This window comes from Ornithorhynchus anatinus, chromosome 19 (genome assembly GCF_004115215.2).
Source record: "Ornithorhynchus anatinus isolate Pmale09 chromosome 19, mOrnAna1.pri.v4, whole genome shotgun sequence".
Classification (NCBI taxonomy): domain Eukaryota; kingdom Metazoa; phylum Chordata; class Mammalia; order Monotremata; family Ornithorhynchidae; genus Ornithorhynchus; species Ornithorhynchus anatinus.
The window spans coordinates 12,068,806-12,083,480 of record NC_041746.1 but is presented as its reverse complement, the minus strand read 5'-3'; the positions used below and the strand labels follow the sequence as shown (position 1 = coordinate 12,083,480).

Genomic DNA, 14,675 nt, shown 5'->3' with positions numbered 1-14,675 from the left:
TTGCAGTTCCAGGAATTCTAGCTCATCCTGTTGTAGACAGTGTAGTGAATATTTGAATTCATTTGTTTTTTCCCATGAATTTAGTGCAGTGTTTGTAAACTGTGTAGCTTTAGTGAAAAAAAAATCATATTAGTAGCATTGGTCTAGTATTTACAATGAGTAGCTCTGAACAGAAATTTAAATCTAAAGTTGTTTTCTATTTTCAAATACATAGCCTAATGTTTTGACAAAGTTACAAAGTAGAATTACTGTTTAGTTTGATTATTTTTTAAAAGTAATTTCTCAGATTTTTTTTAAAGCTCTTGGAGCTTTTTGATAGTGAAGATCCCAGAGAACGTGACTTCCTGAAGACAGTTCTTCATCGAATTTATGGAAAATTCCTTGGATTAAGAGCATTCATCAGAAAACAGATTAACAACATTTTCCTCAGGTAAAAAAAAGTATTATAATTGTAGTAACTGCTAGAATAATTACAAGAAAATCACTTATCAGTTTGAAGTCCACAGTGGACTCACATTCTAAGTGGGGAAGGACAGGTGCGTTCAGCAAGCACAATAATAACAGTTGTGGTATTTGTTAACCCCTAAATATTTTATGGTATTTTTTTAAAGTGCTTACCACGTGTCAAGTACTGTTCTAAGCACTGGGATAGACACAGATCAGTGCCAAGCACTTTACTGAGTATTGGATTAGATACAAGATAATCAGGTTGGACATAGTCCAATGGGGAGGGAGAACAGGTATTGAATCCCCATTTTATAGCTGAGAAAACTGAGGCACAGAAAAGGTAAGTGACTCACCCGAGGACCCACAACAGACAAGTGGCAGAGCTGGAATTAGAACCCGAGTTTCCCTGACTCCCAGACCCATGTTTTTCCCACTAGGCCACTTCTTTTCCCAATGAAAGCAAGTTAAAATGCAAAAATAGAAATATTGGCCTTAAAGAAATGACTCTTCTCAACAGTAGTAGGGGAAACTTTCAGGTATATCACAAGCCCAGGCAGACAGTCCTTGCTTGCAGACCTGAACAGCCATTCCAGCATTCTAAACTTGGCAAAAGCAGGCTTGGTTCCCATATCCCTTGGCAGGGGGAGGCAGGCCTGGGACTTGGTGGCTCCCAGAGCACTGGAGACAAGGGGACTTCAGGCTGAATGGATGCATGCTTCCGCCTCCCCACTGTTCACCTTAACCAACTGAATTCATCCTATATCGTGCTACTACTATGGTAGCTTTTTCATGTAAAGTATGGAATTTACAGCTGTGACCTTTCAAAAAATAGAAAGAATTAGAAAGAAAAATCTTTCCAGAAGACAGCAACTGGTGGACTTTGGGTAAAACCAGCATTTATAAAGTGTGTCTGGTTCTATGTAAGTGATTTGAGGAACATAATTTATATGACATTTTTCTGTTTGCCGACTACTTGTCTAAAAAAGTTAGCTTGCAGGCAGCCATCCTAACTGTAAGATTTGGAGTAAGTATGGTAAGATGTTCTCTTGGTTTTAAATTCTCTTAAATTTTCAAAAATAGGTTGGAAAACAGCAGGTGCTGTGGTATTGTTTTGCAGGAGGTTGGGCTTTTCTTCTGTCAGATTCAGAGACACTTCAGAATGTACTGATGGGTTTCTATTTTCTTCAACATTTTCTAATAATCAATTTATGTATTTATTGAGTACTCACTGTGTATAAAGCACTGTACTAAGCACCTGAGAGAGTACAAGAGTGGAAATAGACATGGTTCCTGCCCTCAAATATCTTACAGTCTAATGGCAGAGACTGGCATAAAGTTATGGTTAGAAGAAGCAGCCTAATATAAGGATAAGTGCTCAGTACATAAGTGCTGAGCAAAGTAGCCATCTGTAGAACAGAAGATATTTTTAGTAACCAACTTCTGTTTTGATTTTCCTCTCTTTAACACTGCATCCTTTTTATCTTAATTTGCAGGTTTATATATGAAACAGAACATTTTAATGGTGTTGCTGAACTCCTTGAGATATTAGGAAGGTAGGTTTTCTTTTACTTGCACACTGTTGCCAAGAAGCACCATTCACAAATACTTTGTATATGATAATCATAATATGGGAGGGGGTAGTTCATATTATATAAATAAAGAAGAAATAGTTATTCATTTGAAATTGTATTATATCTTAGTAGAAATCCAGCAGCTTAAAATATTGTCAGGTGGTAGATCTGTTTTGGAACAGGCTTATTTCCTGGTTTCCTATCCTCTGAACTGTCAGACTTTCATTGAAACACAAAATTTTGAGGGGGGAAAGAAATTAACTATAAAGAATGTTGGTGAAGATATTGATGAGATTTTAATTCTTTATGCAGCCATTGAAAGACCATGTGACTTATCTAACAATTTTCATAATTACCCAATATCAGTTGTTTCATATCTGTCCACTATTCCACAGTAGTACATAGCATGGAATAACCTAAAGAACCAAGGTTAAATTTGAGAGAAAAAACTTGCTTAAGAATTTTCACTTGTAAATATGTTGTCCAAGGTATTTCAAATAAAATAAGAACAGGAGACTTATTATAGTAGAGAGACGTCATTATCTCCTTTTATCTTGCTGCAAAGAGGAAAACCGGCCACTTCTCAACCTGTTGAGAGACTTTTAAACAAACCAGCAATTAAAATATTGCCTGATTAAAAATAACAGTACATAGAATTCACAAATGTTGAGAAGACAGACTTTTGGCAATTATATACAGCTGTCCTCCAGTTAGAAATCTTAATTGGTTCCCTGAAAGTAGTGTTTTAAGCAAAAGAGGATAAGATGAAATGTAAATTCTCTAGAGGAAATGTTGAGGGCATTCCAAGATCCAAAAAAATTGATCACAAAAAATACATTACATGGTAATGTAAATATATACCAGTAATAGAAGACTTTTGAATCAGATGTTTTTACTATGTCTATTTGGTAAATGCAAAATTTTCAAAGGCACCCTTTGCTAACAGACTAAGAGGCTGCCATTATTGAATATTAAGTAAATCCTCCATTATCATAATAATAATTATGGTATTTATCAAGGGATACCATGGACCAAGCACTATGATGAGGTAGAGCCAAGATAATCAGATCAGACACACTGTCCCATTTGGGTTTTGAATGCTTAAGAGGTAAGAAAAGAAAGTATCTTATCAGTTTCTTATCTCCACTTTACAGATGAGGAAACAGAGGCACCGGACAGTTAAGTAATTTCCCCAAGGGCATACAGCAGACTATTTGGCAGAGCTGGGATTAGTTTCCTGACTTCCAGCCTTCTGTGCTTACCTTAGGCCATGCTGCCTCTTGTCTAATGCTAAATTAAAGGGGCTTTAATCACTCTATTCAAGTCAGTCAAAACACTTCAAAGATTGAGAGGCAGAGGAAAAGGGGTCTTCAAGTGTTATCTTGAAGTGAATGGGTCTACAGGGGATATCAGTATTAAAATGCAATAACGGTATCGTGAAAGAAACCTAAAGGAAAGACATTGTAATGGTGTTCTTTAAACATTACAGGGATGTATTTTGCCACTTGGAGTATGTAGATTGGCCTGGCAGTATAAAGCAGGGTTCATTCTGAATAATCCTTTTCATCATCACTTGTATTTGTTGAGTGATTACTGTGTGCAGAGCACTGTACTAGGAGTTTTTCTTTTGTCTTCCTATTTAAGAAAATTTGGAAAATGTACTGTCCAATTTTTTTTCCAGTATCATCAATGGATTTGCACTCCCCTTGAAAGCAGAACACAAGCAATTCTTAATGAAGGTTCTGATTCCTATGCACACTGCTAAAGGATTAGCTTTGTTTCATGCTCAGGTAGGTTTATGAAAAAAAAGTAAATGGAATATGAGCTTTTAGAACAGAATTTTTGTAGGAGAATAATTGAAAAATATTGACAATATTCAATTGAATCAGGTAATTTTACTAATTCCCTATATTGAGTAGTGTTTGTAAGAAAATTAATCCTCTTCACTCCCGTTGGTTAATTTATCCTTTTTAAATTGGAATATTTTAAAATTGTATGTAATTTCAGATATGAAAATGGATAATCCATATATAAATACTGTATACCAATATGTTACACAAAACGAATGCCAAAATATTGGCTTTGCTGTGTCCTTTTTAATTGTGGAATTGTTAGGAAGAGTTGAGGGCAGTGGAGTTGAATTTTAGAAATAATGTTTAGTACAAAAATATTGTTAAAGAAATTAACACATCTAGGAAAACTGCAAACTTTCACATATTTAGGTGGCAAAGTAATATTTTTTAAGATCGATCCGTTGTATTTATTGAGCAATTACTGTGTGCAGGGCACTTTACTAAGTGCTTGGGAGAGAGTAACACAACGGTATAACAGACACATTCCTTGCCCACAACACGCTTAGAGTCTAGAGGATATGACCTTTAGTGGTTTGACAAAATAACCTGAAAGAGAAATGTAACGTAAGTTTACACACTACCACTAGTAACATGTCATTTCACCCAGTGATATTCGTGAAATTGTCATTTTTCTTTTAGTTGGCCTATTGTGTTGTTCAGTTCCTGGAAAAAGACACGACATTAACAGAACCGGTAAGTGTTAAACTTATTTTTATGTTTCTGTTCTGTATTGTAACATTGCTTGTCATTGTTTCTTCTCATTCATCACTGTAGAGTTGGCAAGCAGATGTATTTCATTTAAGCCTGGCATTTTAATTCATTTCTATGGGTAGACCATTTATGTGGCTATATATTTGTACATGGACTTCACTTTGCAAAATATTAATACATTTCTTGTAAATTGCTCAGCAACCAGATGAATTTATAGATGGGAAAAATGACAGTGCTCAAGCACTTGGTACAGTGCTCTGCACACAGTAAGCTCTCAATAAATACGATTGAATGAATGAACTTAATCATTAGAACAGTGTTTCTTGCCGACACATTGTTAGTAGATGGATGAGGCTTCCATAGAAGCAGTAGCAGAGACCCAAGATTCAGGCAAAGGAAGAGAGGAGAGGGAGACACAATGAGACAGGCGCGCACACACACACACACACACACACACACACACACACACACCCCCACCCCCCACCCCCCCCAATCTACCCTGTCCCCAAGCATGCCACTTGTACGCATACCCACGCCTATCACACCCTACCAGATAACCTTCCCTTTAGTAGGAGAAAGACATCTTACTGATGCTGGCCTCCTCATTGTACCCCAGTCTCATTTGTCTCACTGCTGACCCCTTGCCTGAAGCTCCCTGTGGCCTGGAACCCCCTCCCCCATCATATCCAACAGGCCACCACTCTGTCCACCTTTTGAAGCCTTATTAAACTTCCACCTCTAAAGGCCCATTTCCCCTGATTGCTTTTACATAGTTTGAGCTCTACCATTTAAGCACTTGATACATCACCTTGACAGCACTTTTGTACATATCCATTTCCCTTTTCTGTAATTTGTGTGTCCCTCTAGACTGTAAGCTCGTTGTGGGCAGGGATCATGTCTACTAACTCTGTATTGTACTTTCCCAAGCACCTAGTCCAGTGCTTTGCACATTGTAAGCATTCAGTAATTTCCATTGATTGACAGAGACACAGAGAGAAAGCGTGCACGCGAAAGAACTTACACAAATGAGCACACACAGTGAAGTCAAGCCCACCTCTCTGCCAGCACTCCTCACTCTGGCTCGAGGTTGAATGGGTTTCTGGTCCTATCTGGGAACCGATCTCTACAGTTCATCCTCCTTATTTGTGGGGCCCAAAATATCCAGTGTCTTTTTTAGGTGAAGAAATGTTTCTTTGAGCTTGATGTCAAAGCTAATCTTGGAATGGGGATGGCTTGTCTTGCCATTCAAAATATTCATTTTTTAAGCAAAGAATTCCACTGCTTATTCTTGCCAAAAAAAAAAAGAAGAAATTTTAGGATAGGTAAGAACTGGGTGGTCTCAGATGAGCAATGGGGTCTCTATTAGGTGAGCAATTGGTTTTTTTAATGTTTGTGCTCTTGACACAGTGTATTATAGTGAAAAGGTAGAGAGCTAAGCAGAGATGGATAAAATAGTTAATAATAAAACTATTTGACCTTCACAGAAGAGCTTGCTTAGTATTTATTATAAAGCCAAATGTTCTTGAATAAAGCAGTCCGTGAAGACTAATAAAATTCCTGAATTACCAAAATTATCCTTTCCTTTACGTAGTGTACCTTTTAGGGCTATCCCTTGGGTACTTAAAAAATACTTGGGTTTGCTGTTGTAATTTCACTTGGGGTTGAACTTTTCCCATGTAAGGGAAAAGAAAGATCATTTTCCCCATTACCCTGTTTTTGGAATCTCTTAACTTCCAGATTCAAAATTCCCTCTGGAGGCCCCTGAAGGCATTATTTATTTTTAAACCACAGGTCAGAATATAAAGAGACTGGCAGATACACTTGAGACCACATAGTCTATAAATGTATATGCAAATTTTGTAAGGCTCAGGAAATTTTTGAGTTGTGCTATTTTGTATAAATTTAACAATCCTGATTCATAATATACAAGCCTTGTAAGTGACCACTTTTTGATAGGAACTAGTTGATGCTTTTGCAAACACTAAGAAGCTGATTTGACTTTGTTTTACTCTAGAGTATTATGGGCCAGAAGGATTTTGAATTTATTTCCCAAGCTGCAAAAATAACTATTTCAGTTGGCCTCTAATTATTTGGAATAAGAGGTTGACAAACTGTCCACTTCAGAATACTGTCCCTTGAAACATCAGTTGAAGGTCCTGGGAAAAGACAGGGTAGTGAACTGATCATACATCATCCTAGGAGAAGAGGATTGAGAGCCCGTGAGGTGGTGGCTTCTCCTAGGTCTGGCTAAATCTTGGCAGGCCTTGCCAGGATTAGGGGGTAGGTAGAGTTAGACAAAGCCTAAAGACTGACATTTTGTCACTCTTTTGAATTTAAAATCATAGGTCACTTATGAAAAATGTTGTATGTCTGCATGTTTTATTCTTATTTGTTAATGGTATTTGTTGAGTGCTTCCTCTATGTCAAGCACTGTTCTGCACGCTGGGGTAGATATAAGTTAACTAGGCTAGATAAGAGCCCTGTCCCACACGAAACTGTCACCTTAAATAGGAGGGAGAACGGGCACTGAATTTGTCTCCATTTCTGAATTTCCAGGAAACTGAGGTACAGAGGAGTTGTGACTTGCCCGAGGTCACACAGCAGACAAGTAGCAGAACAGGGATTAGAACCCAGATCCTCTGGTTCCCAAGCCTATGCTTTATCCACTAGGCCATGCTGCTTCCCATGTTGTTTTATTAACAGATTGTCTTGTATTATGCTGTCCAGTCGTCTCCCACCCATACAGATAACTTATTTAAATACAATTTAACTATGATAAGTGAACCATTACTGTGCTCGTTTATTCTGCGCGTGTGCTGACTCCCACAGTACTTTCTAACTCTCTTGAATTTCCATTCTATTATTGGTTTCATTTCCAGATTTTGGAAATCTGGTTCTGATTTTCCCTCCAAGTAACTCCTTTGATGATCATCTTATTGTGTAAAGAGTAGTTCAGAAATTTAACAATAACAAATCAAGTGCCTCTCTAGAACCTTTTGTTTTTTGCAAGAGAAATGATGACCTTCTGTTCAACCCAATTGAGTGTTTCCAGATTTCTTCCATTCAGGCCACTGAATTATGGCCCACTATGGGCCAAAATGCAGGCAAAAAACCAATTATTGCCCCAAAAACCCCCCAAAACCTTGATTTGAAAAATTATATCTGTCATTGTGCAATTCCTGAAAAGTCTGAGCAGTAATCAACAGCTACAAGAAACGTTTCCCATCATGTAAGGGATGCGTGAGATACCTAGTGTCATATTCTGGCATTTCATATATTCACACTTGCCCCAGCATCTTTTTATAATTCAAATTTCTTTTGCTGGCATTGCCACAAATAGCAGCCCACGTTGTTACAGCTATAGAGTTTGCATATTTATATTTGTCATGTTTTGTTGGAAAAGTAGTACCATTTTTCTTAAAAAAAAAAATGCTAAGTAGTCTTTGTGTTTGCACAAAATATAGGGAGAATAAAAGTAAAATTGGGTGGACAAATATAGGTGGCAAGCAGAGTCAGATTATGAGCTATAGAGGGCATTGAATCTTCTGAGTAATGTAGATATTTTTTCTTTGAATTGCAAATCCTGTTTTAAAAGTACAGCTTCTATTTATTTGCCATTTCAGAATTAATTCCAGTTAAAAATCTGCTAGTATAGGAAGCCTCATTTTAAGTAAATATATTTGTAAAATCTGTTGGACAGTGGTACCTTCTCAAAAGATAAATTTCTATCACCTGTGTACCAGAGATCCGTATCTGGACTGGTTTCATTTTATATAGTCTTCTGAAATTAAATCCCTTGGAAAGCGTTACAAGTTGCCTACATAGAATAAGAGATCTGATTTATTACAGCATAATAAAAAATCTGTCGAGTCCAAAAAAACAAAAGCAATAAAGATTTGATTATTACTCATCCTCAGTTGAGTATCATGTGGATTTTAAGGAGACTCATTGTCCAAAAAGCAGTATGTTGAACTATTTGGATTCTGAACATTGCCTTTCAAGAATGAAAAAAAAAATCAGGAGGATGTTTAACCATAGACAAACAATTCAGTTAATGTAGTAGGTAACAGGGTTATTGTAGTCTGTCACTAAAAGTAAACTGCCACTAAATCCTACTGTTGAAAATCTGTCGAGTTATTATCGCTGTTAACAGTTTAACACAATGTCGATTTAAAACCCTTCTTTGGCTTAACTCATGTGTTACATGTTTTTCTAACACAGGTGATCAGAGGATTGCTCAAATTTTGGCCCAAAACTTGCAGTCAGAAAGAGGTAAGGTTTTGTTGATGCACTGTATTTCATCAGAACTAAAAGAAAGTTCAGCGTTTTCAAAACCATTCATCTCTGCTGCTGGAAATATTGTGTTTCACAATCCATCATGGGGATGTTATTAACATGTAATTGCCAAGTGTGGCCAAGCCTCAGAGCCGCAAATCAGAATAGCTCCCTTTTACTGGAACGGCGAGCAGGCTTTTGGGCTGGAGCTGGTGACGAGTGAAGGCAGCGAGTTGAGCGGAGTGAGTGTGAGACGATGAGGGCAGGGTTGGAGATTGGGGCCTGGCCTGCCCCGCCACCTCCTCCCCAGCCCACACCTCCTGGGGCAGCACTGGCTCAGAAGGGGCTGGAGCGGGGATACTCCACAGTTCATCGCCTTAAGGAAATAATAGATGATGAAGCATGTATGGGAACAAGAGCTGCAGCTGGCAGCTCTGGCATATGCTATATTTTACATGTCTCTTCAGCTTAGATAGACTGTACAATTTATCTACTGAACTCTTAGGTTTCCTCCTCAGTTTTGCACTGATAGGTTTTCTGTGTCATGGTATACCTTGTCATTTGGGGTTTTGGGCCCTTTTTTCTTTTTAATTTAGCAAAGCTTTTTTTCCCCCACACAGGTGATGTTTTTAGGAGAAATTGAAGAAATCTTAGATGTTATAGAACCAACCCAGTTCAAAAAAATTGAAGAACCTCTCTTCAAACAGATATCTAAGTGTGTATCAAGTTCTCATTTTCAGGTTGGTGGCATATTTTCAGCGAGCCATTCAGTTTTTACACTGGCACTTTTTTTTTTTAAACACCTGGCTGACATTCTAAATATCTATTCCAGGTTGCAGAGAGGGCATTGTATTTCTGGAATAATGAATATATACTTAGTCTGATTGAGGAGAATATTGACAAAATCTTGCCGATTATGTTTGGCAGTTTGTACAAAATCTCCAAAGAACACTGGAATCCGTATGTATTTGCTTTTATTCTGAAAACCGTATTGCATTTTAAAATTTAAATTTTTATACTTAAAGAATGAGGTCATTCTAAAGGATATGTTAAGAAGATTTAACAGAAAATTACAATCGGTAGCTTAAATTTGGCTGTAACTTTGTTAGTACTAGCAGAAACTGATTCAGTAAGCTTGGAAGGGCACTAAGAATAAATAGAACCCTTCCTTTTACCCACAGCTTCAACGACCCACATTTCTCCCCCATCCCCCTCAGCCCTTCTGAAAAACCTCTTTGATGAGGCAATTCTTGATTTATCCCCCCTCCCCCAGTTACCCCACTGATAAGTCATTCTTCTGCATTAATCTTGTTTATTATTTAGGCTCCATTTATAATTGCTTTCTAGTCTCATTTATTTGTTTAATTATGGGATTTTTAAGGGTTTTCTATGTACTAACCCCTGGGGTAGATAACAGGGGTATGATATCAAAAAACCCCTGTCCCATGTGGTGCTCACAATCTTATCCCCAATTTACAGATGAGAAAATGGAGGCCCAGAGATTAAGTGACTTTTCCAACGGCACACAGTAGAGTCAGTGGTAGGACTGGAACTCAAACCTGGGTCTCCGGATTCTGAAGCCCATGCCCCTTCCGTGAGGCCATCCGTGCAGTTTTTTTATGTTAAACATTTTGTTTGCTTGCCTTCACCATTATTTCATCTGGAAAATGGGGATTGAGACTGAGCTGCATGTGGGTCAAGGGACTGTGTCCAACCTGATTTGCTTGTATCCACCCCAAAGCCTAAAACAGGGCCTGGCCCTTAATAAACACTTAACAAATACCATCATCATCACCACCATTAGACTGTGAACTCCTTGAAGCAGGGATCACATCCCATCTTCTTTGTGTCCCACGCTCCCAGCCTCTAGTATAGTGTTCTATTTGTCATAGGTGCTCAATTAGTTATTATTGATCATGCTACCCAGAGTAAGTTTATCACATCTAGATGGCCTTACACTAAATGCTGAACTTGCATTTTGAAAAATATCCATTCTTCCCATTTGAAATTGTTGTTATTGTGAATGATTGACAGCTTGGTGGGGTTGGGGGGGGTATTGACTGATTAAAAACCATTTGACCAACTCCCCTCCTACCCCCCCTTTCCCAACTTTATACATTTTACAGTCTGCGTTCATTTCTTTCCAGGACCATCGTAGCATTAGTATATAATGTACTGAAAACGCTAATGGAAATGAATGGCAAACTCTTTGACGACCTTACAAGCTCCTATAAAGCAGAAAGACAGAGGTATGGATCTGGATGATTCTCCTAACCAATCAATTAAGTAAAAATAGTGACTTAAATTTTCAGAATAATGAAAACCAGTGTTCTCCTAGGCAGACTCAATAAATGCCACAAAAATGCAGTGATTGTACATACCAAATTGCTTACAGTTGCATTCTCTTTTACAGCCATATTTAAGACATCCTTGCACCAACTATCCCTCTTCATAGATAAAAATTGAGCAGAAAAAGTAAATATGCCCCAGGTCGTGCATGTATAAATCTTTTCTAAACAATATTGATTCATTATTTTTTTAATGGCATTTAAGTGCTTACTGTATGTCAAGCACTGGTTCTAAGCAGTGGGTAGAGACAAGTTAACAAGGCCAGACACAGTCCCTGTCCCGTTTGGGGCTCACAGTCTAAGTGCAGTGCAGTCATATACAGTTCCATCTAGATTATAAAATAGGCATTTCCTCTTTTGTGCCTCTCCCTGAAAATATATATTATGGAGATTTAATAGAAGTTTTCTCCTAAGAAAATATATATATTAATGGCTAGAATGTTTACCTGTAAAGCAGAAAACTCAAGGATTATATTTTAGATGGGGAATCAGAGACCCAGGCAGTCAGTGACAGAAAAACAGAATATGGGTTTCCAGAAATCCAAGCCCAAATCTTCCTCCATTAGACTAAGCAGTTTTAGAGAAACAATCCTATTGCTGAATTCATTTATCCACATTTTCTAGAGCTCCCCATTGTACTTCTGAAAATGAAATGTGTGCTTTTCTACATGTGCACCTGCGTGTTGACTTCATGCTTACTAAGTATTCAGTTCCCACACAGTTGATTACTGCAGTTAATCTTTCAGTACAGTTGCTGAGAAATAGATGGTATTAACAAAGATGGTATTTTGATTCTGCAAGGTTTGTGTTTGAAAGTGGCAATCTGCCAAACCTGTGGCAGTTTGGATTGTTGTTGACATCTCATCCAACCTCCCTATCCGCCCCCCACACAGTGCCTAATTCACAGCAAGCTAGCTGAAAACATGTAACTCTTTCTGACCTTTAGGGGACCACTGCCTTAGAATTCTGAGTTAACATTCTTCCCAAAGCACCTGTAAGAGGGATGAACTCAATGGGTTCTATATCATATCTGAATGAATGGTAATTCAAATCAGCCTGAGGAGAGTTGGCTCAAAATGATTCATTCTTGAGACTTTAAGTCATTAAAATATGAAATACATGATTGAGTTACATAAAACTGACAAGAGTTCTGTACAATTCAGGGTTGTAAGTGCCTTCACTCACCTATTGTTTGCTACTTTTCCTGAAATGTTACTGTTACTTTTTTCCCTCTCAATAAGAACATTTGTACTGCTATTTAGAAAAGATGGCTTAACTTGCCCAGAATTTAATAGCCAACATCTTTGCCTAGCCAATGGGGAAAATTATGCTAAGCTTTTCCTCGTTGCATTTTGGTCCTTACCTTTTGGGAGCCTTCTAACTTAGTTCATCATTGACAGATAGCAATTTTAGGCAGGTTTGGGTTAGGTAATTTATTTCTAGCAAGCAGTAAAGCCTCAGATTAATTGTCCAGGTGGCCCCCAAGTTTTCTGTTTTTGGCTCATTTATGAAAATCAACAACTGAGTGTAATAGATTCATTGTGAAGTGAAAAAGTTTGGTTTTCTAATCAAGAGATCTGGAGGGAGAGAGCATTGTGAATGGTATTCACTTACAATGGCTAAATTTGGGGATTCTAAAAGCACGAAAATGACATTTCAAAACAGCTTGTGCCTCCAAACGCCTACCACGGAAGGCTTCATTTTTTTCCTCAAGCAAAAACAGGAGATGAGACCCTAATTTTCTGTCTTTTATGGAAAAGGTAGTTTGTTTTTACTCCTTTGCTTTCAGATTCTTGAATCAGGGTAGGTGAGAGTGGAATGATTGAAACATTTTGACTGTTTTGCTTTGCAGAAATGGTACAAAATGTTTGGTACTCTTTTGGGAGGGAAACCATTTAGAGGGAGTGTGTAAATTCATTTCTGTGGTACTAGAGGGGGCAAAGATACAAACATATCGGCACCATCATGTTCTAGTTTTTTATACTTCTATCCCAGAGATTCCCATGTATATGAATTTATATTTCTCTTAAAACATGGGAGAACTAAGCTTAATAAATTTCTATCACCCGAAGTAAGCAAAATAGGCAGCCCTGTGGGGAAACTTAACTCCTTTGTGTGTACATGAGAGGAGGAGAAAAAAAATTTTCCTGGGATTGAGGGATCATTTACTGGAGGAAACTTTGGATGGTAGATAAATTGTATTCGGTCCAAGAGTCTTGGACCCTGTCACATGTCTCCCAAAAGTGAATTGTGGCCTCCTGCTAGCTATCATTTTGATCTTTCCACAGAGAGAAAAAGAAAGAACTGGAACGGGAAGAATTGTGGAAAAAACTAGAAGATCTGAAGCTTAAGAAAGCACTGGCTGAGAAGCAGAATAGTGCTCACAATGTGCTCAATGCACATAACACAACAAGTGCCAAATAAAAAGATGACGACCTCTGCTTGATAGACACACTTTTGTACACTTTTTTGAAATATATAAAAATTGCAAAACAGAAACCTCATCAGTATGGTAGAATTTAAAAGGCCAATTCTTTTCTCTGGCAACTGTAAATGAAAAAATATGGACTAAAAATAGCCTAATTTTACATCATGGCCACAGTATATTGTAACCTTGTCTAATCATTGATTTATTGTGTCAGTTCGGAAGTTTCAAAGAAGTGAATGAATTTTATCATCCATGATATGAGTGAGATAATTATGGGAGTGGTGAGAATTATGACTTGAATTCTTTTTTTTTTTTTTGATTGTGTTGCACATAGATGTAGTACGCTATGTACATTTTTCCCTTTTTTTATGTGCTTTTCACATGGCTGCAGACCTTGGTTGAGTTCTAGAAAAGCCTTCTAGCTCTGCTGCATTTCCTCAGAACTAAGGTACAATCCTTCTCCTTCTTCCACTCAATAACATAACCTGCCCTTTCCCTTTTGCTCTTGAAGATTGTACAGTTTTAAGAAACTTAAATTTCTCTTTATAAAAACCAACTAGAAAAGAAGTAAAAGCTAGGAAAATAAACCAAATCTCTTCAGTCGACTAAAAGCAAGGAGTCAACTGAAGAAACCTCTTCCTTCTTGCACCACTCCCTCCAGTGACATTCAGATGAGCCGAAGGCATTGTTAGAAAGTAGTGCAAAGCACTGTGCCCTAACCTCTCATGCCTTTCTCCTTTTTCCCGTCACAGGGTCTGCGAGCTCGCTACCTCGCACCCGGGTATCTTAGTTTGGTGATGCAGAGCTGTAATGGTGGCCTGGCTTTATTTAATAGAAATGCAGTATGCTTTCTAAATAGAAGACTGAAAAAGTTGACTATAGAGGTCTTTTATGTTTTTACTTGATCAAGTATTTCTTACATCTTTGTTATCAGAGTACCATTCCAATCTCTTAATTTGCAGTTGTGTGGAAAACTGTTTTGTAATGAAAGACCTTCACCGGGGGATTGAGCAGCATTTAATAAAGTCTATGTTTTTATTTT

General features: G+C 37.7%; 1 protein-coding gene across 1 annotated transcript in view; it reads left to right on the top strand.

Annotated features, from left to right (window-relative positions):
* Positions 1-14,675, top strand: part of PPP2R5A (protein phosphatase 2 regulatory subunit B'alpha) — a 60,242-nt gene extending 45,567 nt beyond the window's left edge. Inside the window, exons 5-13 of the mRNA XM_007672343.3 lie at positions 300-430; positions 1,941-2,000; positions 3,700-3,808; positions 4,511-4,564; positions 8,804-8,854; positions 9,478-9,597; positions 9,690-9,817; positions 11,005-11,106; positions 13,494-14,675. Coding sequence (XP_007670533.2) covers positions 300-430; positions 1,941-2,000; positions 3,700-3,808; positions 4,511-4,564; positions 8,804-8,854; positions 9,478-9,597; positions 9,690-9,817; positions 11,005-11,106; positions 13,494-13,629 — 891 coding nt within the window. The 3' untranslated portion in view covers positions 13,630-14,675. The remainder of the gene's footprint in view (positions 1-299; positions 431-1,940; positions 2,001-3,699; positions 3,809-4,510; positions 4,565-8,803; positions 8,855-9,477; positions 9,598-9,689; positions 9,818-11,004; positions 11,107-13,493) is intronic.